Source organism: Macaca fascicularis, chromosome 14, assembly GCF_037993035.2.
Source record: "Macaca fascicularis isolate 582-1 chromosome 14, T2T-MFA8v1.1".
NCBI lineage: Eukaryota > Metazoa > Chordata > Mammalia > Primates > Cercopithecidae > Macaca > Macaca fascicularis.
In genome coordinates, this window is record NC_088388.1 from 318,428 (window position 1) to 343,258 (window position 24,831).

The 24,831-nt window shown below is 59.4% G+C and overlaps 1 protein-coding gene and 1 long non-coding RNA gene across 4 annotated transcripts; one reads left to right on the forward strand and one right to left on the reverse strand.

Annotated features, from left to right (window-relative positions):
* Nucleotides 1-26: 26 nt before the first annotated feature.
* ANO9 (anoctamin 9) lies at nucleotides 27-24,068 on the reverse strand. Of its 3 annotated transcripts, none has more exons than XM_045372487.3 (23): nucleotides 23,989-24,068; nucleotides 16,454-16,528; nucleotides 16,255-16,368; nucleotides 15,902-16,053; nucleotides 14,609-14,658; nucleotides 14,458-14,516; nucleotides 14,305-14,378; nucleotides 13,676-13,810; nucleotides 13,490-13,586; nucleotides 13,046-13,106; nucleotides 12,858-12,940; nucleotides 12,313-12,417; nucleotides 12,132-12,230; nucleotides 11,949-11,985; nucleotides 11,680-11,791; nucleotides 3,341-3,398; nucleotides 3,075-3,172; nucleotides 2,850-2,992; nucleotides 2,596-2,748; nucleotides 1,675-1,822; nucleotides 983-1,084; nucleotides 815-908; nucleotides 27-684 (listed from the first exon to the last, which is right to left on the reverse strand). In XM_045372487.3, the coding sequence occupies exons 1-23, from the start codon at nucleotides 23,992-23,994 to the stop codon at nucleotides 466-468; spliced, it is 2,274 nt and encodes a 757-aa protein (XP_045228422.2). In that variant the 5' UTR covers nucleotides 23,995-24,068; the 3' UTR covers nucleotides 27-465. The 3 variants fall into 3 exon arrangements, 2 of the variants coding, with proteins under 2 accessions (XP_045228422.2, XP_045228421.2); XM_045372486.3 differs by having other exon boundaries at nucleotides 12,066-12,230; XR_012422858.1 differs by lacking the exon at nucleotides 2,850-2,992 and having other exon boundaries at nucleotides 12,066-12,230.
* Nucleotides 2,782-13,004, forward strand: LOC141408413 (uncharacterized). The gene is made up of 3 exons (XR_012422860.1): nucleotides 2,782-2,901; nucleotides 11,075-11,165; nucleotides 12,882-13,004. It is a non-coding gene; the product is annotated as an uncharacterized lncRNA (long non-coding RNA).
* Nucleotides 24,069-24,831: the final 763 nt, after the last annotated feature.

Consider the following 24,831-nt stretch of genomic DNA (forward strand, 5'->3'; position numbering starts at 1 on the left):
CCCAGCCAGGCCAGGAAAGCAAGACAGACAGGTTTAATTTTATTACAGAAGCCACTGCTGGCTGAAGGGAACAGGCCAGCAAGGTGGGCTCAGGCTACCCCCAATAGCCAGGATGGGGGCATGGCCGGATCTGGCGCCTAGAAGTCAGAGGGAGGCCCAGGAAACTTGCGCCAGTTTTCCTGCCTTGTGGCTGCCTGAAGAGCCCCCTACTCCCAGTTCTGTGGGTGCCCGGAATCACCCAGAGTTCAAGTCAGGTCTGTGCCAAGCCTGAGAGCCCCCACAAAGACGGAGCAGGTGGAACAGGCCGGCGGCTTCCAGATGCCCTGAACATACAGGGGACTCCTGTGGCCCCCCATAGGCATGGCCTTCTTACAGCACCCCTCAACACGCATAGCGGTGAGCTGGTGGGAGGTGCTGGTGGTGGCACCGTCTCAGCTCCTAGTGGCCTCTAGACGGGCTCTGGCCCTACACGTCTGTGCTCCTGGCACTGAAGATGGAGGTTGGGGTGGGATGGGCAGGCATTGGGGGCTGAGAGCCTGCCCCCACCCCGCCCAGCCTCTGCCTTCCATGCCACATCTTCTCACGCAGTCTCTGGTACTTCACCTCCAGAACCTTGTTCTTCACTGACTGAGGGACGTCGGGCACGAACCAGGCCGCAATGAGCTTGATGCACAAAGCCACATGCTAGGGGCAGCACAGGAGAGGTCCGGCAAGATCAGGCGCCAGCAGGCATTTGGGGGTTCCGGGCCGGGGAGGAGGGCTGGAGAGAGAACTGCCCAGACCCACTCCAAGGCCTCTCCCGGTTCCGGCTCACCTCAAAGAGGATGACGAAGGCCAGGCGGATGGCCAGGAGGAACCAGAACTGCTCGGAGAAGTTGTAATCGGGGGGATTGCGGTAGTCCCTGTATCTGGGGTAAGGAAGTACCTGAGGTCAGGGGTCGGGAGTTCAGAGGGCATTCTTGGGGGATGGGGAGTTCCAAACCTGCACAGAGTCACGTTTTCTGAGCCCTCAATCCTATCGGGGTCCTGGAAGTCCTTGGTGTGGAAGACGGACAGGCTGTGGTTGACGTAGCCCTTGAGGCAGCTGGGGAGAGGGGAGAAGAGTGTGGGGTGGGGTGTCTTCCAGGGCGGCCCCTTCAGGCCCCAGGGTGCTTCTAGCTTGTGTTATGGAGCAAACAGTGAGGTGGGGGCCACACCACAGACTGCCTCCAGTGGGATGGGGCTCCCAGGCCAAGCACATCTTCACATCCAGGGGCTTGGGGGTGCTGTGGGGACTCTGGACATCACCAGCCACTTTCCCTGCCAGGGACTGACCCTGGGGACCCAGTCTGGTTTGGTGGTTCCTCCAGGTCAGAGAGCTGGATAAATCAGAAGAGGACATGCGGAACCTCACGTCAGGAGGAAGCCGTTCTGGCAGGGCCTGCTCAGGAGGCAGCCAGGTCTGGGAACTTCACCCCCAACTGCGGTCCTGGCCAGTTATCCCTGACCTCCAGCCCAGGGCCTGCAGTCAGTGGGCACAGGGCAGGGGCCACCCCCCGGGCCCCAGCCTCATTAAAGCCCCAGGGGTATTGACAGATCCAGCCATTCCCAGGAGAGACAGTCTGGGTTTCCCCAGGGCTTGGCTGTCGTGGGGCCAGTTTCTCCTCGGGGTCTCCAGACACTGTGAGGCCTTACTCGACGGTGGAGTTGGCTTCTTTCAGGCATGGGCTATAGCGGTACTTGTAGACCACGCGGGGGATGAACTCAGATGTGAAGGCGATGACCAACCCGTTGGCGATGACCGCCAGCACACCGATGGTCTCCAGCACCTGCAGCCAGGTCCCTGCACCAGAGCAGTGGACAAGCGGTCTGACTCGTCTCCCTCGGCTGGTTCTGCCCCCAGAGCAGTGGACAAGCGGTCTGACTCGTCTCCCTCGGCTCGTTCTGCCCCCCACCCCCGGCCAACGACGGGCATGCCATGTCTCTGTGCATGGTGTCCCATTGCAGCCCTAGGGCCACAGTATTCATGAGGAAGTCCCCAGCCACGGCAGAGCATGGCCTCAGCGCTCCTGCACCCCTCACCCTGACGTGGACAGGGAGGGACCCAGGACCCTCATCCCTCCATCTTCCTGAACTTCTCCCCCAAGCCACTCCACCTCGTGGGTTCCCACCCCAGGGTAAGACCTTGTAACCTGGGCCCCAAGACTGGGGGCCTCCCTAACACCTCTCTCCCTTTCCCCACATCCAGCGCCCCAGCCCCTGTGGCTCCCCTGCTGCCTGTCCATCTCCACGTGACCAGTCTTGGGACACAGGCCGGCTGCTCTGTTCCTGCCCCAGCCACTGGCAGAACCTGGGTCCCGCTTGGGGACGTCAAGCCCCTCCGTGAGAGCCTGAAGGTTTGTGGGAGGGGCCTACAAAGCGCCCCGCCCCGCCCACTCTGGGACCCTCCCACCCAGGCTCAGCCCACATCCGAGGCCGAGGCCATCAGAGGAGGGCTGGGGGCTGTCTGCGGTGTGAGATCACAGATTATGTCCAGCTGAGCCGGCGTGGCCAGCGGGAAGCCCACAGGCCTGAGGCCGCCCGGTTCCCACCCATCCTGCACCCGCGGGGCCTGACCGATGTCCTTGGCCTTGCGTGGCACCAGGCGCCGCTGCAGCCAGACCATCTTGATGGCGTCGAGGCGGATCTCCACGAGGTTGCTGAAGAGCGCGAGCAGCGGCGCCAGCGGGAAGGCGGCCACGAAGATGGTGGTGAAGCCGTACTGGATCACTGCGGGGCGGGGGTCAGGCTCGCCGGCGCCCCGCGCTCATGGCCGTGGACCCCCGCCCCGCATTAGTCTCGCGAACCCCCGCCCCGCAGCGCCCACGCACTCATCTCCATGAACTCGTCGAACAGGCTGAAGACGTTGACAGAGTTCAGAAGGTAGTTGCGCCGCCAGTCCCTGAGCTCGGGGTCCCGGGGCAGGTGCCCGGCCAAGGAGGCCCGCAGAGAGCGGAACTTGTGGGTCACCCACCTGCGGGGAGAGCTGCGTGGCGGGGAGGGCGCAGGGGCGGAGGGGCCGGGGGCTCCCGGGGCTGGGCGGGGTCGGCACTCACGGGACCAGGTACTCCCCGCAGTTGCTGAGTGTCTGCTTCAGGCCCATGATGATGGCCATCTGCACGAACAGGTCCATCATGCAGCCGCTGGCGTGGCACTGCGGGGCCAGAGAGGAGGAGTCAGGGAGGGGTCCTGGGGGAGGGCAGGGGGACAGGTCCACCATGCAGCCGCTGGCGTGGCACTGCGGGGCCAGAGAGGAGGAGTCAGGGAGGGGTCCTGGGGGACGGTCAGGGGAGCAGTGGCCTGAAGCCTGGGGGCGACTGACCTCTTCCAGCTTCCACAAGCCTGCCAGGCGCGTGGACTTCCCGGGGTGGCCGTTGATCCTGGGGGGGAAGGGGAGGTCTGGGGCACTGCAGGCCTGCCTCGGACAGGGTGGGTGCAGCAGGACAGAAGCAGAGAGGAAAGAACAGGCAGGGCAGGCCCTCAGGTGAGCGGGGCACAAGTGCTCACATCCAGGCGAACCACACCCACACGTGGACGCGCACACACACACACACACACACACAGGGGAGGCCACAGGCTCCCAGACAAACTGTACCTGCACGTGGGCACACACACACACACACACACACACACAGGGGAGGCCACAGGCTCCCAGACAAACTGTACCTGCACGTGGGCGCACACACACACACACACACACACACACACACAGGGGAGGCCACAGGCTCCCAAACCGCACCTGCACGTGGGCACGCACGCACACACACACACACAGGGGAGACCACAGGCTCCCAGACAAACTGTACCTGCACGTGGACGTTCACACACACACACACACATACAGGCGAGGCCACAGGCTCTGACACGTGCTCCAGACACTGTCTGTTACAGGTGGCCTCAGTTTCTCCCCCTGGAAACGGCACATTGGGTTATTTTGTGTTTAAAATCACTTGTTTTCCATAATATGAGAAATACATGAACTATCTTAAACCAAAAGTCAGGCTCGTGGTCAGTGGTGAAATCCGAAAGCATTCCTATTGTAGCTCAGGACAGCTGGTATTTAACACGGTTCTGGAATTCCTTGCAAATCAGCAAGAGAAATATAAAGTATAAATAGTATACATTTGCAAAGGAAACAATGTCTCTTTTTAGAAAACATGATTATATACCTGGAAAATCAAAATAAAACAACTGAAAGGCTGGGTGGATAAATCAATCGGGTGCTCAAGTGGATACAAAGTGAGCATCCAGCAGAACTGGCTTGTCTGTGTGGGGAAAAGCTGCAGGGAAATGTGGCGTGAGAAAGCATCGGTCGCCCGCAGACACCAGCACCAGTTATACCATAACGAGACTGAAACTCACAAGGCATCTGTGGGGCCTACATGAAGAAAACTATAGAACTACTAAGGAGCATGAAAGACTTGCGTGGAGAACCTTGTTCTTCCATAAGGAAACGCAGGAGGTATTTGTAGTCAGAGCGAGGGGCTGCAAAGACATCCACGTGCTCATTCTTGGAGCCTGTGACCACGTTCTTACCTGGCAAAGGAATTTTATCTCACACGGCAGATGGGATTAAGGCTGCAAATCAGCTGGCTTTAAGATGGGGAGATTATCTCGGGTTATCTGGTTTTCCTGGTGTAATCACAAGGGTCCCTCCATGGGGACAGGGAGCAGCTGGGAGTTGGCCTGAGTCAGAAGGACTCAGGACCCAGAAGGACTCAGGAGTCAGGAGGACTCGGGACCCAGGAGGACTCAGGACCCAGAAGGACTCAGGAGTCAGGAGGACTCAGGACCCAGAAGGACTCAGGACCCAGAGGGACTCAGGATCCAGAAGGACTCAGGACCCAGAGGGACTCAGGAGTCAGGAGGACTCAGGACCCAGGAGGACTCAGGACCCAGAAGGACTCAGGACCCAGAAGGACTCAGGACCCAGAGGGACTCAGGATCCAGAAGGACTCAGGACCCAGAGGGACTCAGGAGTCAGGAGGACTCAGGACCCAGGAGGACTCAGGACCCAGAGGGACTCAGGACCCAGAAGGACTCAGGAGTCAGGAAGACTCAGGACCCAGAAGGACTCAGGACCCAGGAGGACTCAGGACCCAGAAGGACTCAGGACCCAGAGGGACTCAGGATCCAGAAGGACTCAGGACCCAGAGGGACTCAGGAGTCAGGAGGACTCAGGACCCAGGAGGACTCAGGACCCAGAGGGACTCAGGACCCAGAAGGACTCAGGACCCAGGAGGACTCAGGACCCAGAAGGACTCAGGAGTCAGGAGGACTCGGGACCCAGGAGGACTCGGGACCCAGGAGGACTCAGGACCCAGAAGGACTCAGGACTCAGAAGGACTCAGGAGTCAGGAGGACTCGGGACCCAGGAGGACTCAGGACCCAGAAGGACTCAGGACCCAGAGGGACTCGAGAGTCAGAAGGACTCAGCCCCACACTACAGGCTCTGCAGGGGGAGGAGCAGCCATACACCAAGGAGAAGCTGAAAACGAATTCTCCCCTGGGGCCTCCAGAAGGAGCCCAGCCCTGCTAACCCCTTGGTTTTCAGCTGGTGGGACTCATCTGGGACTTGTGGCCTGCAGAACTGGGAGGTAATAATTTGACTGTTTGAAGCCACTAAGCTGTGGTCATTTGTTATGGTGATTTTCTTGGAAATAATGTATCATTTTACTTCTACGATCTTAAGCCAAGTCCCATAGTCCCACATTTTTTTTTTTTTTTTTTTTTTTTTTTTTGTTGAGACAGAGTCTTGCTCTGTCGCCCAGGCTGGAGGGCAATGGCGCGATCTCGGCTCACTGCAAGCTCCGCCTCCCGAGTTTAAGTGATTCTCCTGCCTTAACCTCCTGATTAGCTGGAATTACAGGCGTGCACCACCACGTCCGGCTAATTTCTGTATGTTTAGTAGAGACGAGGTTTCACCCTGCTGGCCAGGTTGGTCTCAAACTCCTGACCTCATGATCCGCCCACTTCAGCCTCCCAAAGTGCTGGGATTACAGGCGTGAGCCACCGTGCCCAGCCAGTCTCACAGAATTTTTAGGTAATTTGACAAAATGATTCTGACATTCATCTGAAAGAATGAAATACGTAAATAACCATTAAAAAAGTAGAAAAGAAGAGTGATGGACAGCAGCTAGCCCCACCCTACAGTAAGGCATAAAGCAATAATACCCAACACAGCAAGGGGCTAGCCCTGGACTTGTCAGAATCCATGAAAAGACAATATATAAGCAAAGAATGGAATTTGGGGTATGATGAAGAAGGCATTTCAAACAGGCTTCCCTCATTTCAAACAGGCTTCCCTCCTCTGCCCCTTGGAGCAAAACAAATTCCTTACAAGTCAGGGATTTGAACGTTTAAGGTTTTTTTTGGTTTGTTTGTTTGTTTTGAGACAGGATCTCTGTCACTCAGGCTGGAGTGCAATGGTGAGATTATGGCTCACTACAGCCTCCACCTCCCAGGCTCCAGTCATCCTCCCACCTCAGCCTCCCAAGTAGCTAGGACTACAGACCCACACCACCACACCCAACTAATATTCTATTCTTTGTAGAGATGTGCGATGGGGGCTGGGGGGGGCAGTGGCATGAAAAAATAGAACCATAAAGGAACGTATTGTCAAAAAGAAAATTTGCTGTAGTGTAACATGGGAAACCAGATACATTTTCACCTCTGTTTTCCAAGAGACCCCCTGTGCAAAGAGGCACTGCCTAGAACTAAGCTCTAGAGCCAGACTTTGGGGTTTTTATCTGTTCCACCACCCACTGGCTGTGTGTCCTAGAGATAGTTTCTTAACCTCTCTGATTCTCAGTCATCTAATCTGTAGATCAGCTGTGCCCTATAGGGCTATTGTGCAGATTAAATGAGTTAATGATAGAATGTGTGAGTGTGCAATGGATGTAGCTACTATTATGCCACTCCTCAAGATTAATCAATATGTTCAACTGTGGGCCAGGTCCAGTGGCTCACACCTGAAATCCCAGCATTGGGAGACTGAGGCAGGCAGATCACTTGAGGTCAGGAGTTCAAGACCAGACTGGCCAACATGAAGAAACCCTGTCTCTACTAAAAATACAAAAATTAGCCAGGCATGGTGGCGTGAGCCTGTAGTCCCAGCCATTATAAAGACCCATCTCATCCATCGAGAAAAATCAATTCAGATCTTGGGTCCTTAATATGAATGAATACCCACGAAGGTTTACTCACAAGAGGGAAACCACCTGTGTAACAGGAGGATAATGATTAAAAACCAAAAATGGACCCTTTAGGAAACAAGAGATAATCAGGGAACAGATGAGAACTTAGGGAGAAGGAAAACCTAATTGAAATCCTCAAGAAAATAAAAACACAGATGGGATGCTGTGAGTAAAAAATAAATAGGGAACAAAAAACACTCTTAGAAATTAAGACTTTAGGCCGGGCGCGGTGGCTCAAGCCTGTAATCCCAGCACTTTGGGAGGCCGAGACGGGCGGATCACGAGGTCAGGAGATCGAGACCATCCTGGCTAACACAGTGAAACCCTGTTTCTACTAAAAAATACAAAAAAATAGCCGGGCGACGTGGCAGGCGCCTGTAGTCCCAGCTACTCAGGAGGCTGAGGCAGGAGAATGGCGTGAACCCGGGAGGCGGAGCTTGCAGTGAGCTGAGATCCGGCCACTGCACTCCAGCCTGGGCGACGGAGCCAGACTCCGTCTCAAAAAAAAAAAAAAAAAAAAAAAAAAGAAATTAAGACTTTAATAGTTAAATGTAAAACAAAGAAATCAATGGATGGAGAAAAAGGCAAAGTGAAGGAAATCTCCCCAGATGTTACAGGAGGAGACATAGAGACGGGATGCGCCAGCAAAAAAGGTGAGGAGTGTGGTCAACAAGCCCACAAGGACCAGAAGCTCCGTGAAGAGAAAGCAGAAGGAAACATTTTTAAAACCAAACCTGAGGGAAAAAAGTATTTAAAAAAGAAGAAAATTTAAGGAGCCTAGACAGGACACAGGATTTCAATGGGAAGGGCTCACCGATTGCCCAGCACAGTGATAAAGAAAAACCCACCCCTGTATTGGTCCCCAGTTTAAAGAGAAGGTCCTAGAGCTTCCAGAAGGAAAAAAGTAGTATTGGTCCCCAGTTTTTGTTTGTTTGTTTGTTTGTTTTTGAGACAGAGTCTCGCTCTGTCGCCCGGGCTGGAGTGCAGTGGCGCGATCTCAGCTCACTGCAAGCTCCGCCTCCCGGGTTCCCGCTATTCTCCTGCCTCAGCCTCCCGAGTAGCTGGGACTACAGGCGCCCGCCACCTCGCCCGGCTAATTTTTGTATTTTTAGTAGAAACGGGGTTTCACCATGTTAGCCAAGATGGTCTCAATCTCCTGACCTCGTGATCCACCTGCCTCGGCCTCCCAAAGTGCTGGGATTACAGACATGAGCCACTGTGCCCGGCCATTGGTCCCCGATTTAAAGAGAAAGTCCTAGAGTTTCCAGAAGGAAAAAAGTAGAAGGCCTAGGAAGGAATGAAAATCAGGTTTTCCACACACTTCTCACCAGTCGCTTTGTGTGTTAGAAGGCAACACAGTGCCTTTCAAGTTCTAGAAGGACATTTATTTTGAACTTAGATTGCTATACCCAGCCATGTCAATCACATGCGAGGGTAGAATAAAGACATTTTTAGACATAGAAGAATTCAGAAAGTTTACCTCCCAAATATACTTTTTTTAGTGAAGAAGAGCAAAAACCAAGAAAGAAGATGGCTTGGGAATTCAGGAAATAGTGGCCCTAACCCAGGAAAGTAACAGAAACAAGTCCCAAGAAGACAGCCGTGAAAGAGACCCAGAGAGCAACCTGCCAGGCGTGGGTAGGAGAGTGGAGGGCTCCCAGGGAAGGTCTCTGGAAGAAAAGGGAGTCTGTGCAATACATGGTACACCGTAGAGAGGCTGGATAAAATTGAGGGTATGATAAAGGCATTCAAGAAAAAAAGGCAACTAGAAACCCCAGGACTGGGCAGGAGAGTGGAGGGCTCCTGAGAAGATTTCCGGAAGAAAAGGGACTCTGTGTAATACACAGAGATGGATCCCAGCAGATGGATTGGAAGGCAGACAAAAAAAAAAAAAAAAGATAAAAGAGACTGCAGGAAAAACAAAGAGCTGCACAATAAATGTTATAAATATGATGCAAACTAAAACATACCATGATTTTAAGAAACTGACAAGAAAGAAAGAAAGAAAGAAAGAAAGAAAGAAAGAAAGAAAGAAAGAAAGAAAGAAAGAAAGAAAGAAAGAAAAAAGAAAGAAACTTTGCCTTGGTGCTACGATAACAAAAATGCTTAGATAATATGAACAGTCAGTCAGTCGTAGGAAAAAAACACAATGGTCAATAAATATCTGGAAAGATGCTAAACCTCACCAATAGTTTTTTGGTTTTTTGGGTTTTTTTGAGACTGAGTCTCACATTGTCACCCAGGCTGGAGTGCAGTGGTGCGATCTCAGCTCACTGCAAGCTCCGCCTCCCAGGTTCATGCCATTCTCCTGCCTCAGTCTCCCCAGTAGCTGGGACTACAGGCGCCCGCCACCGCGCCCGCCTAATTTTTTGTATCCCTGGTAGAGACAGGGTTTCACCGTGTTAGCCAGGATGGTCTTGATCTCCTGACCTCGTGATCCGCCCACCTCGGCCTCCAACAATACTGGGATGACAGGCCTGAGCCACCGTGCCCGGCCCCTCACCAATATTTTTTTAAAGGCACATTTAAAAAATGAAAAGACTGCCCGTTGGCTCAGGATGGAACGTTTCGCACACTGTGGGTGACTTTGTTGCTGACACGGCCTTTCTGGAGGTCTCTTTAGCAGGATCTATGTTAATGTAAACGCACACTCCCAAGTCACAATTAAACTGGCGACTGCAGGCACGGAGGCTCACACCTGTCATCTCAGCACGTGGGGAGGCCGAGGCAGGAGGATTGCTCGAACCCAGGAGTTCGAGACCAGCCTGGGCAACATGACAAAACCCCGTCTCTACAAAAAATATAAAAAATTAGCCAGGCATGGTGGCACATGCCTGTAGTCCCAGCTATTCAGGAGGCTGAGGCAGGGGGATCGCTTGAACCAGGAGTTTGAGGCTGTACTCCAGCCTGGGGCAATGGATCAAGATACTGTCTCGAAAAGTAAATAAATAAAATAAAATGACAGGCTGCTGACACCACTATCAGGCATCACCTTACAGGTAGAAGGGAACCGGAGAGGCCTGCAGTCCGCTCAAGACATCAGGCTTTCAGGGGAGATACTCAGGAAGCAATCCAGCGCTGCCGGGAGCCCCAGGAAGCCTCAGGACTTGGCTGCCTGGTGACTTGGGGGCACTGATTCGGAGAATGCAGCTGCAGCTGGAAGGTCCCTGGGCCTCCTACCTGACCACAAAGTCCCCTCAGGAGGACTAGAAGCTCACTAGGGTTTTCAACAACCAAGGACTCAGCACACAGGGTTGGACCAATTGACACTGAGGCCCCACAGTGTCCTCCCCAACCCCAGCCCCAGCCCCAGCACATAGACAGCGTCCTCCTGCCTGCAGACAGGAGACCAGGGTTCAGCCCCAGGAACTTCCAGAGTGAGAGGTCCGCCAGGAGATACGTGGCCCACAGCAAGCCATGGTGCACGCCTTTCCCAAGACGGATGGAGGTCGAGAACCAACATCTACAGGGCCAGGCGTGGTGGCTGACACCTGTCATCCCAGCACTTAGGGAGGCCAAGGCAGGTGGGTCACCTGAGGTCAGGAGCTCAAGACCAGCCTGGCCAACACGGTGAAACTCCATTTCTACAAAAAATACAAAAATTAGCCAGGCGTGGTGGTGGGCGTCTGTGGTCCCAGCTACTCGGGAGGCTGAGGCAGGAGAATCGCTTGAACCCAGGAAACAGAGGTTGCAGTGAGCCAAGATCGCGCCACTGCACTCCAGCCTGGGTGACAGAGTGAGAATCCGTCTCAAAAAAAAGAAAAGTAAAGTTGCAGCCAGCATCCCTCTCATCTCACCTTCCTAATTAGTGAAATGAACCTTTCTGGCTCCACAATCAATGTGCACCTTTTTTTGGCCAGGTGCAGTGGCTCACGCCTGAAATCCTAATACCGAGCCTGAGGCGGGAGGATCGCTTGAGCCCAGGAATTCCAGACCAGCCTGGGTAACACGGTGAGACCCCATTTCCACAAAAATTATTAAAATTAGCTGGGTGTGGTGGTGCACACCTGTAATCCCAGCTATTCATGAGACCCAGGAGGTCAAGACTACCATACAGTCAGCCAACATTGTGCCACTGGACACCAGCCTGGCGGCAGCGAGACCCTCTCTCTCTCATGTATATGAGGGTGCGTGGACAGGCAGGCCCAGGAAGACACTGAGTGCATTTCCAGCATAAAGAGCAGGTGCCCTTATTCCTAGGACAAAGCCATTTCTGCCAGTGCTGTTACGTGCCTGCAAATGCATGAGGAAGCCTGGGAGGCCACCAGACTGTCTTGATGGACCTCAGGGCCTGGAATTTTCAAGCTGGGCTCACTGCAGGCTTCGTTCACGTGTCTCTATGTTGGATTTCCACTCGTTCTCAGCAGAAATTATTTTTAAAATTAAAAGAATGGATATTGCCACTTTAAAGGCGGTGGAACAAGCCCTCGTGAGTTGGGTTGGAGCAGCCTGGCGCCGGCCCTACCTGCCCAGGATGAAGGCGATGTAGATGAGAGACGAGAAATGGGTGAAGAACTGCAGTGTGAAGAAGCGGATGGTGAACCTGCTCTCTCGCTCCGAGTGGGTCCTGGGCATCTCTGGAACGGAACGGGCCCTCACCTCTCTCCCTGCTCATGGGAGAGGCCCTGGGGCAGCAGGAAGGGCCCCCTCCCCTGCTCTCTGACCACAGCTCCAAGGCCCAGCCCTGAGTCCTCCCGCCGGGTCCCCCAAGAGGGCCTGGGGTCGTCCTCTCACCGAAGTCACAAAGCTTCAGGGCCACGTACTTGTTGATCTGCGGAGGAGGGCACCGAATGGGCTCACTGGGGCCACGGCAGACCCCCCAGCTCGCGCCTGCCCCGCTCCCGGCCCCACCTTGGTCATGATGCTGATGGTCACATAGTGCACCAGGGCTCCGGTCACTACCACTGCTGTGGTCACCTGATCCTCCAGGAAGGGCAGGGCCGAGCTGCTGAAGAGTGCAGAGGCCAGGACGCGGTAGACCACCAGGATGTGGGCCATGCCGATCATGAGGCAGATCTGCGGGACGGCTGTGGTGGGTGGGGGCCAGGGCGGGTGCGCAGCCCGGGTCTCCAGCCCCACCGCGGTGTCCCCCGAATACCATGATCAGGGACAGGATGAGGATGACGGTGCTGCGCAGGTAGGAGTGCTGGTGTGGCCGGAGCTTGTAGTCAGGGCAGTTAATGAGCTGAAGTGCCATTTCCTCCTGGGGAGAGCACCAGGCAAGCCTCAGACACGGGACACGCCTCACAGGTGGACAGACGGGACACACGCCCCACATGTGGGGACACGGACACAAGGACATGCCTCGCAGGTGGATAGACGGGACACACACCCCACATGTGGGGCGACAGACACGGGACACGCCTCACAGGTGGACAGACGGGACACACGCCCCACACATGGGGACACGGGCACAGGGACACGCCTCACAGGGGACAGACGGGACACACATCCCACACGTGGGGAGATGGACACGGGGACACGCCTCACAGGTGGACAGACGGGACACACGCCCCACACGTGGAGAGACAGACACGGGACACACGCCTCAAACACTACAGGCATATGTAGGCCGTGCAGGGCACCAGGCGCCCACAGCCTGTGCCCAGGTCCACCTCAGCTGTGCTGCCAGCTCCACCTCACCTGGTCTTCGTCCCACGTGTACAGGTCCCAGTGCAGGACCACGCGGGCACGCTGCCGCTTCCAGATCTCCAGGAACACCGTGGCTGTGGCGGGGGCAAGGAGGGGCATCACTGCGCTACGCCGGGTGGACCTTGGAGCTCAGGCTGGCACTTCCCCTGGCCCCGCAGAGGTGTCCCGCAGCAACTCACCCCAGAGAGCCATGAAGATGGCGAACACCACCGTGCCGTCATTGTCAAAGAGGTGAGTGAGCTGGGGGGGTGATGGGTGGGCCGGAGAGGAGACGGGTGAGCTGGGGAGGGGGGCAGGTGAGCCGGGGAGGGGGGTGTGAGCCGGGGAGGGGGCGGGTGAGCGGGGGAGGGGGGTGAGCCAGGGAGGGGGGTGGGTGAGCCGGGGAGGAGGGGGTGAGCCGGGGGGGGGGCGGGTGAGCCGGGGAGGGGGGGGTGGGCCGGGGGGGGTGAGCCGGGGGGGGTTGGGCCGGGGAGGGGGGGTGGGCTGGGGCTGGGCCTCCCCCTCAGCCCTGTGGGGAAACTGAGCAGCTCTGCAGGGCTCCAAGGCCTTGGCCTCCCCACCTCCGGGTGGGCGCACTGTGCCCATCATCCGCAGGCCCTGGGGTGGACCCAGAGGTGACAAACCTTGGCGAAAGTGCAGGTTTCCGAGAGCCGCTGGTACCTGCGGCTGTGGTCGCCGAGGGGACACATGAGGATGTCGTGGGCCTCACAGATCTCCTTGCTGAAGGGGCAGGGATGAGGCTGGGGCCAGCTCCTCCTGGCAGCGGGGCTCAGCCCGGACCCCCATGCCCGGCCCCTGCTGCAGCCCACCTGATCTGGCTGGCATCAAACAGCGAGAATCCGCTCAGAAAGACCAAGAGGCCTGTCAGGGCGGCCGGCACCAGCATGTAGTTGTACCAGCCCAGCCAGGCGAAGTACAGGGCCACCTTTTCCCCAAAGTAGTTCCTGCAGGCAGCAGCGGTCAAGGCCCGCTCCGCTGGGCACGTGGCTGTCAGGGGGCGGTGGGGGAGGGACGGGGGTGGGAGGGGGCGTAGGGGTGGGACGGGGGTGGAAGGGGTGGTGGGGGAGGGACGGGGGTGGGAGGGGCGGTGGGGGAGGGACGGGGGTGGGAGGGGTGGTGGGGGTGGGAGGGGTGGTGGAGGTGGGAGGGACAGGGTGGGGGAGGCGGGTCTCTCCTTTGGTGGCATCAGTGAGTCTGAATGGGGAGCACATCTGTGGGCATGGGGGCATCTGTGGGGGTGTGGGCAGTGTGGGGGCATCTTCTGGGTGGTGTGTGGGGGCGTCTACAGGGGTGAGGGCAGCCGTGGTGGTGTGGAGGCATCCACAGGGGGTGGCAACTTCCGGGTGGTGTGTGTGGGTTAGTCTGCAGGGCTGTGGGGGCTCCCGTGGGTATCTGGGGGCGTCCGTGGGGTTCCTGCGATCTCTTTGGCCAGCGTTACCTGATCTCGTCAACTGGCTGCTCGCGGAACACGTGTCTCCAGCCTGCCCACGTCTTCTTCAGGTGTCCCTCCCCCTGGCTCGGGCGACAGGGAATGAGAGCCCCCATCCCAGGGTCCCACCCCAAGGCCCTCTCCCGGCTGCCCACTCCTCACCTTGTGCAGGGGGAACTTGGCCTCGAAGACCCCGTCCTTTTCCAGATCCTCGAAGGTCTCTGTGGGTCACAGGGGCTCACGAGTCAGGGGGAGTGAAGTGCTGGAGGAGGCTGCCCGCGGCGCCCCGTCGGTGCCCCAGCCCTGCCCTCACCGCCAGCAGAGGTCTTGGTTTTCATGACAACGAAGTTCACGATTCGGATTCTGAGATTCAAGAGCCAGAGCAGGGTGGGCCCGTGTGACCACAGTGGACCCTGCCTCCAGGTCTCGACCTGCCCTCTGGTCTGGCCAGGCCCAGGCCCCTCCCTGTCCTGGCAGAGCCCCCAGCCTGCCAGCCCTGACCGGAACCCGGAATCCACAACCCACCCGGGAGCTCCCCCCGTACCCTCCTTAAAGTGCTCCCAGGGCCTGACCTGCCCCACGGCGTCCAGGATGAGGCTGGGCTGGGAGCTTCCTCTCCTCCCAGCCCGTCCCTCCCAGAATCCCAGACCACAGCCCCCACCTCCAACCACACCTCCCACCTGCGGGCCCCTTGTGTCCAGAGCACACCCCGGCCTTTATCCGCACACACCCTCCTTATACCCTGGGAGCTGTTCTGTCTGTGCAGAGACTGAGGCTCAGGAAAGGGAATGTCCCAAGGCCACACAGCCACAAAGCAGCACAACCAGGTGTCCGACGGCAGAGCCGGGCTCCGAGCCTCCCCCTGTGCCTAGAGACATGGCTCCTGGACACCCCAGGGCACGTCGCAGGCACGTGCCCCCTGAAGCCACCTCCCCTCCTTTGATGCCCCCTCGCGACCCCTGAAGACCCACAGCTCTCTGTTCACGGATCCGCTGCCCCGTCCACTGCCTCGTGACCACTGCCAGGAGTGTCCTTGGCCAGTCCACAAAGCAGGCTCTGGCTGAGCCCTGCGGGGCCTGGACGGGGCTGGGCAGGTCATGGGGGCATGGAGGGCCAGGCTTGGAGGCTCCCTCCCGGGCTGGAGGACTGGGGAGAAGCAGGGCCTGAGGGAGTGAGGAGGCTGTCCCTGCCGGGCCTCTGGGTCTGTGCCTGGGAGGCCAGGGACAGTGTCCAGGAAGGGGCATCAGACCTGGAGAGGAGGCGTCTTCAAGAGACACTGGCCTTGGTCCAGGAGGGGCCACTGGGCCTCTGCAAACCACGCCCACCCCCTAAGGCTGGCTCTGACTCTGTCCCCAGGAACGAAGGCAGCCACACGGGGCCCTCAGAACGCTCTGAGAGGTGAGAACCACCATGATCCTTTATTGGGATGGGGAAGCTGAGGCTCACACGGCCGGTGGGTCTCACACCTGTGGCCCCTGCCCTGAGACCACGCGGCTGTCCCGCCTTGGCGATGCCCGGAGCCTGGCACTGTCTCCTGCCCGGTCTGGACCAAGCACACGGGTGGCAAGGGGTCCTCCTGGCCGCGGCTCTGGGTGCAGCCTCTCACCTCGTGGTGACCGGGACGGGGGTCGGCGCGGCCAGCTCGGCGTGGGGGGCAGGCCCCTCGGGCTCCAGGAGGAGGGTGCGGTACAGGTCGAAGATGCTGCTGTCAGCACGGATCCCAAAGAAGACCCGTTTCTGGTCCTGTATCGTCTGGGGCTGGGGGGCACACGGGACCCTCTATTCCACCTCCGAACCCTCCCTACCTCTGCAGCCCTGGCCCAGACCACGGAGCCTCCTCGCTTCTCACGCCCCTGCTTCTCCCCAGTCCTCCAGCCCGGGAGACAGCCTCCAAGCCTGGCCCTCCGTGCTCCCGTGACCAGCCCCACACCCCGTGCCCCTCGCTGGGCACCAGCCCACCTTGATGTGGAAGCCCTTTCTCCTGAGCTCCTCCAGGAACTGCTCTTGCCGGGGGTCTCCCTGGGTGCGATGATGGGCCACGAGGACATAGTCCCACTGCTCAGAGGCCTCGGCCTACAGGAAGGAGGCACCGGGCCAGGTGCAGGTAAAGGGGCAGGACAGGGCCGGGGGGGCCCGGGAGGGGCCCACGGACACCCACCTCACAGGTGCCGATCTCCATCAGAGGGAAGCTGTCCCCTTCGGGCTCCACCAGGATCCGGAGGCTGTCTTTGCCCTGGGGGTTTGGGGGCAGAGAAAGGGATAGGAGGATGTGATTGGGGGCAAGAGGCCCCTCACTGGCGGGTCCCTGCGTCAGACCACATAGTCACACACCGTCCTTCCCCACAGCGAGAACAGCAGAGTCCCAAGGAGTTGGCTGTAGGCGGGTGACAGGCCAGAGGGCCAGGACCTCCTGCAAACAACCGACAAGACTGTGGAGACGGAAGCACGTGAGGGTTCCTGCAAATGCAAAAGGGAAGATGCAGCCCACAGAGGCCAGCGGGATTGTACGGAAGAGGAGCATGGTGAGCAGCCGACAGGGGAGGCGACGGGAACGCCAGAACAGCCAGGGAAATGCAGGTCAGAGGACCAGGAGACGCCGATGCGCGGGAGAAGCCACAGGCACCCCTGCACACTGCTGGTGCTGTGCGTATCAGAGCATGGGTTTGGAAACCTGTTGGACTGTGTTTAAAATCGAACGCTCCCAGCTCCTGGCCCAGCCCGTCCACCCCTGGAGGTGCAGACAAGGGCACTCACGGCGGCCCCATTTCACATGAGGTCCCGGGGGCTGGGCTGACGGATGGACACCATGCCATCCTCACACAGGGAGGGTCCTGCAGCAGGCGAGGTGAGTGCCTGCAGGGCACAGCACACGGGGCTCCCGCGGGGTGACTGCCAAGGCACATCCCAGCAGTCACAGGGACAGGAGAGTCTGGGGCCAGAACCTTCCGGAGGAGGGGAATTTGCAGGGCCTCAGAGCGTCCGCCTGATATTTGTTAATTACTGAGGCAGTCCCCATGCCATCTCTGGCTGCATCATACCCGGTCCCTGCACCTGAGTCCTTCCCCTCTCCCTGCTGCATCCTCGCCAAGCTCAAGACCTGCCTCCTTGCCGGGCGCGGTGGCTCAAGCCTGTAATCCCAGCACTTTGGGAGGCCGAGACGGGCGGATCACGAGGTCAGGAGATCGAGACCATCCTGGCTAACACAATGAAACCCCGTCTCCACTAAAAATACAAAAAAATTAGCCGGGCGTGGTGGCGGCGCCTGTAGTCCCAGCTACTCGGGAGGCTGAGGCAGGAGAATGGCGGGAACCCGGGAGGCGGAGCTTGCAGTGAGCCGAGATCGCGCCACTGCACTCCAGCCTGGGCGACAGAGCGAGACTCCGCCTCAAAAAAAAAAAAAAAAAAAAAAAAAAAAGACCTGCCTCCTCCGGAAAGTCTCACTTGACTGCTTGAGCCTGTTGGCCCTTGAGGGCTGCCGGGTAAAACAGAGGCCACCCAGTCACACTTCATTTCCAGATAAACAACAGGAGGATGTAGTATAGATAGGGCAGGGTAGGGTAGGGTAGGGTAGGGTAGGGTAGGATAGATGCCCCAGTGATTGCATGGTGCACGCCTACACTAAAAATGTTGTTTATCTGACATTCAGCTTGACTGGGTGTCTGTTTCTTTTTTTTTTTTTCTTCTTTTCCTTTTTTTTTGAGACCGAGTTTTCCTCTTGTTGCCCAGGCTGGAGTGCAGCGGTATGATCTCAGCTCACCGCAACCTCCGCCTCCCGGGTTCAAGCGATTCTCCTGCTTCAACCTCCCGAGTAGCTGGGATGACAGGCACCCACCACTGCACCCGGCTAATTTTGTATTTTTAGTAGAGACAGGGTTTCTCCATGTTGGCCAGGCTGGTCTCGAACTTCCGCCCTCAGGTGATCCGCCCACCTTGGCCTCCCAATGTGCTGGGATTACAGGCGCCTGGTCCTGTCTCTTATTTTGTTTCGCTAAGTCTGTAACCCTAGTCAAGGTCTGCCCTCCAGCCCCCACCCCCCCCACACACACCAGGAGCTACTGATTCCGGGACAGGTCTCCCCATTCTCTCTAGTGTCTCAACCACAGAAGCCAGGAAATGCATCCAACCAACCCCAGAATGGGAGGCTCTCAGGCAGGGGATTGGTCCACAGCTAGTATCAGTCCTCGGCCAGTCAGGAACCGAGGAGAGCAGGAGGTGAGCAGGGGGTGAGCAGGGGGTGAGCAGGGGTGAGTAGGGAGGTGAACAGGTGAGAGGGGGGTGAGCAGTGAGTGAGCAGGGGTGAGCAGGGGGTGAGCGTTCCCGTTCCCGCCTGGGCTGCGCCTCCTGTCAGATCACCGGAGGCATCAGACTCTAGCAGGAGCGAGAGCCCTGCTGGGAGCTGCACATGCAGGGATCTCAGCTGCTCCTTATGAGAATCCAGTGCCTGATGATCTGAGGTGAGACAGTTTCATCCCAAAACCATCCCACCACACCCACAGCTGTGGAAAAACTGTCTTCTGTGAAACAGGTCCCTGGTGCCGAAAAGTTTGGGGAGCGCTGCTCTGAGGCATCCGACGCCCTGGTCACGGGGAGATGGGCTGCGCAGACACCATCTCAGCGCCCAGCGCCACACTGCAGCCTCCCTGGGGCTCTGAGGCCTCCGACACCCCGGTCACAGGGAGATGAGCTGCGCAGACACCATCTCAGCGCCCAGCGCCACACTGCAGCCTCCCTGGGGCTCTGAGGCCTCCGACGCCCCGGTCACGGGGAGATGGGCTGCGCAGACACCATCTCAGCGCCCAGCGCCACACTGCAGCCTCCCTGGGGCTCTGAGGCCTCCGACGCCCCGGTCACGGGGAGATGGGCTGCGCAGACACCATCTCAGCGCCCAGCGCCACACTGCAGCCTCCCTGGGGCTCTGAGGCCTCCGACGCCCCGGTCACGGGGAGATGGGCTGCGCAGACACCATCTCAGCGCCCAGCGCCACACTGCAGCCTCCCTGGGGCTCTGAGGCCTCCGACGCCCCGGTCACGGGGAGATGGGCTGCGCAGACACCATCTCAGCGCCCAGCGCCACACTGCAGCCTCCCTGGGGCTCTGAGGCCTCCGACGCCCCGGTCACGGGGAGATGGGCTGCGCAGACACCATCTCAGTGCCCAGCGCCACACTGCAGCCTCCCTGGGTGGGGAGGTTCTTGCCCTAGTTGGCCCACGGGGCTCACCTGGTCCTTCTGCCCCATCCTAGACCAGCAGTTCTTCCTGCCTCAATCAGCCCTTCCTCTGACTCCCTGCCTGGCCTTCCCAACAGCCCACGGACAGATACCTGCACTCAGGTGTGGCATGCCACACTGAAACTTCTCCCCCGTGCTGGGTCAGAGGAGAAACCTCCATCCTCAGACAGATATGCAGGGAAGGGCGTGGCACCTGCCCAGGTGGGAGAGGCACCTCTGTCTCAGTGCAGAGGGCAGCCTCGCCCGAGGGGACTGGTGGCCCGGGGGACGTGGGCGTCACCACTCTGGCTCTGTGGTTTGCCTCCATAGGAGCCCGGGAAGTGTGTCAGTGGGGTTTGTGGGGGAATGGCCCCTCACATGCCTGGCTTCAGACCCAGGATGAGGGTCCCTCCTCTGCCCAGAACCCCAGCTCCTCTGGCAGACGCTGAAATTAGAGACCCCCTCCCATCAGCCTGGGCCCAAAGCTGAAAGCAGGCAGGATGAGCCCAGACCCCTGAGAAGGAAGGGACGAGGCAGGGACCCCAGACCAGGCGGGACTTTCAGAGAAGCCTGGGAGAAGGGACTGTCCTTGGGGATCACTCTCAAGGGTCAGGGTGGGAAGTCATCCTTCACCCCAGAAATGAGGCACAGAAACCTCTTCCCCACCAAAGACATCGTGCAGCCCTGGGGTGATGACCCCACGCCTCGAAACAGCCGAATCAGCCTACCCCGGGGAGTGGGGTGTGGAGCCCTCATCACTGATGTGGGCTGACAGGGAGGCCTCCACCCGGGGCAGAGCTACATGCACACCTGGGGCGTGCCAGCCCCTGGCTGCCCTTAGCTGCTCCCTTAGACCAGGCAGAAGCACTAGGGCTGGCAGGTGGAGCCCCCCCAACGGCCAGACAGGTGGAGCCCCCCAGCACACACAGCCAGACGGGTGGAGCCCCCGAGCACACACAGCCAGACGGGTGGAGCCCCCCAGCACACACAGCCAGACAGGTGGAGCCCCCCAGCACACACAGCCAGATGGGTGGAGCCCCCCAGCACACACAGCCAGACAGGCCTCAGGCTCTGAGACTCTGCTGCGGAACTCTGGGCCCACCGGCCTCCAGGACCTGCCGTCCATCTGTCCATCCATCTCCAGGGCCAGTGTTTACGGAGCCACACCCACCGGCCCATCCCCGGGGCCGCAGCCACAAGCCTCCAGGACTGGGCCGTCCATCTGTCCTTCCATCTCCAGGGCCTGTGTTTATGGAGCCACGGGGGCCTGGCTTCTCCACACCGCCCTCGGGGTCTTCACAGGTGGGGGCTGGACCACCTGAAGTCACCTCTGCTTCCACCCAAGCAGACTGTTCGGTTTATCCACAGTGAGAGGTTTATCCACAGTGAGACGTCTGGGACCCCCATGTCCCCAGTCCATGGGCTGCACCTCCAGAAAGCTGTGTGTGGGCCCAAAGGCTCCCAGCTCCCAAGGCAGGGACTGGGGCTGGCCCTACACACTCAGTCTTGGGACCTCTGAAGCTTCAGCCAGCCTTGCCGTCTGCAAACCCAGAGAGGGAGGCCAGCTCCGGGTGGACAGCCGGCCAGGCCGTGGCTCTGACACAACTGAGACGCCCCAGGCCTCAGTTTCCTCATCTGTGCAACAGGGTGCCCTCACCCCAGCCCCCAGAGTCACCTGAGCGGTGTGCAGACACAGGAAGAAGGTGGACAGAACCACACACTGTCCTCCCCGTCCTTCCTGCACCACAGCCCTCGCAGGCAACACACCCAGTAATCCAGGGCCCCAAGGAGTTGGTGGGGGGCCCCTGGCACCCCCATTGTGGGCATAGGCCAGCATCCAGTGGGCAAGCCCCCGGCTCCCAATGAGGAAGCTTCTAGAGATACTGTAGCCCACAGGAGACCCTTCCAAGGGCTGGAGTGTGAGGACGGAGCTGGGGGTCCTGCCCATCCTTCCTCTTCCCAGTCCAGCCTCCAGGTTGGGGGCAGGCAGAGGAGACGGCTGTGTAGATATGACCCCACCCTGCTCTTGAGAGGCCTGGCCAGGGGTCCCGTGACACATGTCCCCCCAGGTGTGCATGGGAAGGTGTTTGGGCCTCATCTCCTCCTGAGGTCACGTCAGGCCTCTTGGCCAGCACCCTGAGCCCTCTGGGAATCTGGCCCTTGAGAACTTCAGTTTCCTCATCCCCGGAGGGTCCCCTCCTGCGCCCACCGCAGTCCCAAGCACACAGAGGCCCACCTTGTGAGCCACAGTGCCCAGCCTCTGCCCAGCCTACGCATCCTCTGAGCAAACCTTCCCTTGGAGGCCCTGAAGCCAGTCGTCCGCCCACCCAGCTGCCCAGTCTGTCATCTGTCAGTTCACCCATCCATGTGCCCGTCCATCCCCAGACACTGACGGAGTGACCTGCATGCAGCCCTCCCAGGCAGTGCATGGCGTTCGTGGATGCAGGGGCAGGGGCCTACTTGGCAGGTGAGGAGGCATGGAGCTTGGCATTGTAGGGTAAGAGGTTGGCAGAAGGTGAGAAAATGGGAGCAGAATTCCTGGGAGAAAGAACATGTGTGGGCAGGCCCTGAGAATCAGGGTGCAGTTGGTATCTGGGACTCAGCAGTCAGCACCTCCCAGGGACTCAGCACTCAGCACCTCCAAGGAGGACTTGGTAGCTACTACTCCTGGTGACTCAGCACTCAGCACCTATGGAAACTGAGTCCAGGGACTCAGTCCTTGGCACTTCAGCTTTGCAGAAGCATAAAGGACAAGAAGGGAGCTGCCAGAGGGGAGGCTGGAGGTTGGCAGAAGCCAATCAGGGAGGGCTGCTTGGCCAACTGGAGAGCTTGGACTTCAGCAGGGGCAGTGGAGAGCCATGGAAGGGGTTAGAGCAGAGGAAAGGCACGCTCAGATCCAGCCTGGAGCTGGGACTACCAAGTCCTCCCCGTGTCTGCAACTGTCCTTTTTGATCACCACGGGAGTTTGGACCTGCTCCGTTTCCGACCCGGACCTGTTCACCCCTCCTTAGGCAACTTGGTGGTCCCCTGCTCCTGGGAGGTCACCATATTGATGCTGAACTCAGTGCAGACACCCAATCAGCCTAACACACTACAGCCCAGAACTCCCAGGCTCGAGCAGTCCTCCTGCCTCAGCTTCCCAAGTGGGACTGCAGGCATGTGCCACCAGGCCCGGGTTCGAGCAGTCCTCCTGCCTCAGCCTCCAGAGTAGCTCGGACTGCAGGCATGTGCCACCACGCCCAGGTTCGAGCAGTCCTCCTGCCTCAGCTTCCCAAGTGGGACTGCAGGCATGTGCCACCAGGCCCGGGTTCGAGCAGTCCTCCTGCCTCAGTCTCCGGAGTAGCTCGGACTGCAGGCACATGCCACCACGCCCAGGTTCGAGCAGTCCTCCTGCCTCAGCTTCCCAAGTGGGACTGCAGGCATGTGCCACCAGGCCCGGGTTCGAGCAGTCCTCCTGCCTCAGCCTCCAGAGTAGCTGGGACTGCAGGCACACGCCACCAGGCCCGGCTATAACTGTCCTTTTTGAAGGACTGATGCTCTCACTTCTGGCAGACCAGGTGCTGCCTCTCCCAACCCAGTCCCTGGCCAGCCCCAAGTCTCTCCTCCACCCCCAGCATGGGAGGAAGGGGCTGGCAGTGGGGACCCTGAGCTCAGGCCAAGGGGCATCAGGTGCTGGGCTGAGCAGCCAGGGTGTCGGAGCTGGATGTGGAGGGCGGAGGAGAGCCCTGGGCAGAGGTGAAGCAAGAGGCCGCCTGCGCAGCCCACGGGTGGAGGCCCTGGCAGGCCGAGAGAGAGTCTGGTTTCACTCTGCACCTCACCACTGCCTCCTCCCTGGGCCGACCAGGTGCTGACCCGCCCAGGTGTTGGCCCCTGGCCCCAGGTGACCTCTTCACTGGCGGAGGGGAGAAAGGATGTCTTCCTGTGTGTCCTCCTGCACCGCGCCCCCTTCTGCTCTGCACCCCCACCCCCAGATCGGAATCCAGCTGCAGCAATCGGCCCCACCTGTGCCTGGGGAGGGCTCCTTGGGGAGCAGAGAGCCCACAGCCCGCCGGCCACTCTGCAGCTCCCAACTCTGGGGCAGCCCGCCTGGAGCCCACGGCCCCTCCCCCTTAGGGACCAGCTGCAGGGTCTGGGTCCTCACCAGCAGCCCCAGCCCCGGTGGACTTGCCCGCTCCATCTCGTATTGAGGACTCTGGTAAAGGTTCCCGGTCCCACACACTTGCTAAGAACCCGGCCCTGGTGTCCTCAGAATCCCGAGCTAGAGGGAGGAGCACGGCCCTCCTCCAGCACTTCCAACCCCCAGCGTGCCCCAGGGGTCCAGCAGGCAGCTTAGCTGAGCCGGGCTCTCACCCTCACCATACCTGGCAGCCTGCAGGGACACAGGCGCCTTCCTGGTGGGGCTGGTGGCCGGTGGCTGGGGCCGGGTGGCCCAGGTGTGGGTGTGGCTGGGGCCACGCAGGTGTGGACCCTTCTGAGCGCAGAACTCACCTGCATTCTGGCTGCGGCTGCAGTTCCGGCCGGGGTTTGGCGGCCAGGAGAGCAGCTGCCAGTGGCGGGCGCTCCTACCTGACTTCCGCGTGGGGTTCGCCCCTCCCTCCTCCTCCTCCCGCGTCCCGCAGCCTCTGCGCCTGGGTGTAGTCGGGGAGGAGCTGGCGTCCGGGCCAGGAGAGTCCCCCAGCCCCTGGGGCCTGCGACACCTTCCTGGAGCCCAGATGGCGGGTCAGGGGCCGGAGGGGCCAGTGGGGAACTCCTAGGCTAGAGTTCCCGAGAACGGGGTTTCCACTGTGAGATGGAGCTCATGACACCTGGTCCTAGGGGGAAGCAGGATGGCACAGAGCCCCTGACAGAGCTGGCACCAACACCCCCACTTGCCTTGCCTCTCTCACCCCTGCTCACACATCCCCATGTTCCCTCCAAAAGCATCCCACCCCAGGCCACGGCCTCCCCAGCCCAGGCCACCGCCTCCCCCTCCCAGGCCATGGCCTCCCCAGCCCACAGGTCCAGTGTTGATTCCCTTAGAGGAGAAACTGGGGCAAGGAGGACTAAGGACGAGACAGACTCCCAAAGAAACTGTCTTCTCCCACCCGAGTCCCTGCTTTCTGGGCCCCAGCTGGGCAGTCCTTGGAGTCTTGGGGACACGTGGCTGGCCCCAGGCTGTGTAGACAACGGAGGAGGAGTCCCCCACCCCACATCCCCAGGCCCTGAGCACGTTCTGTGCAGCCTGGGCTGAGGGCAGCAGCTGGGCAGACTCTGGGTGTCCTGAGAGTGACCGTCCAGTGGAGTGCCCCAAGGATGGAGGGGATGCAGGGAGTGGGGGCCCAGGCTGCGGGC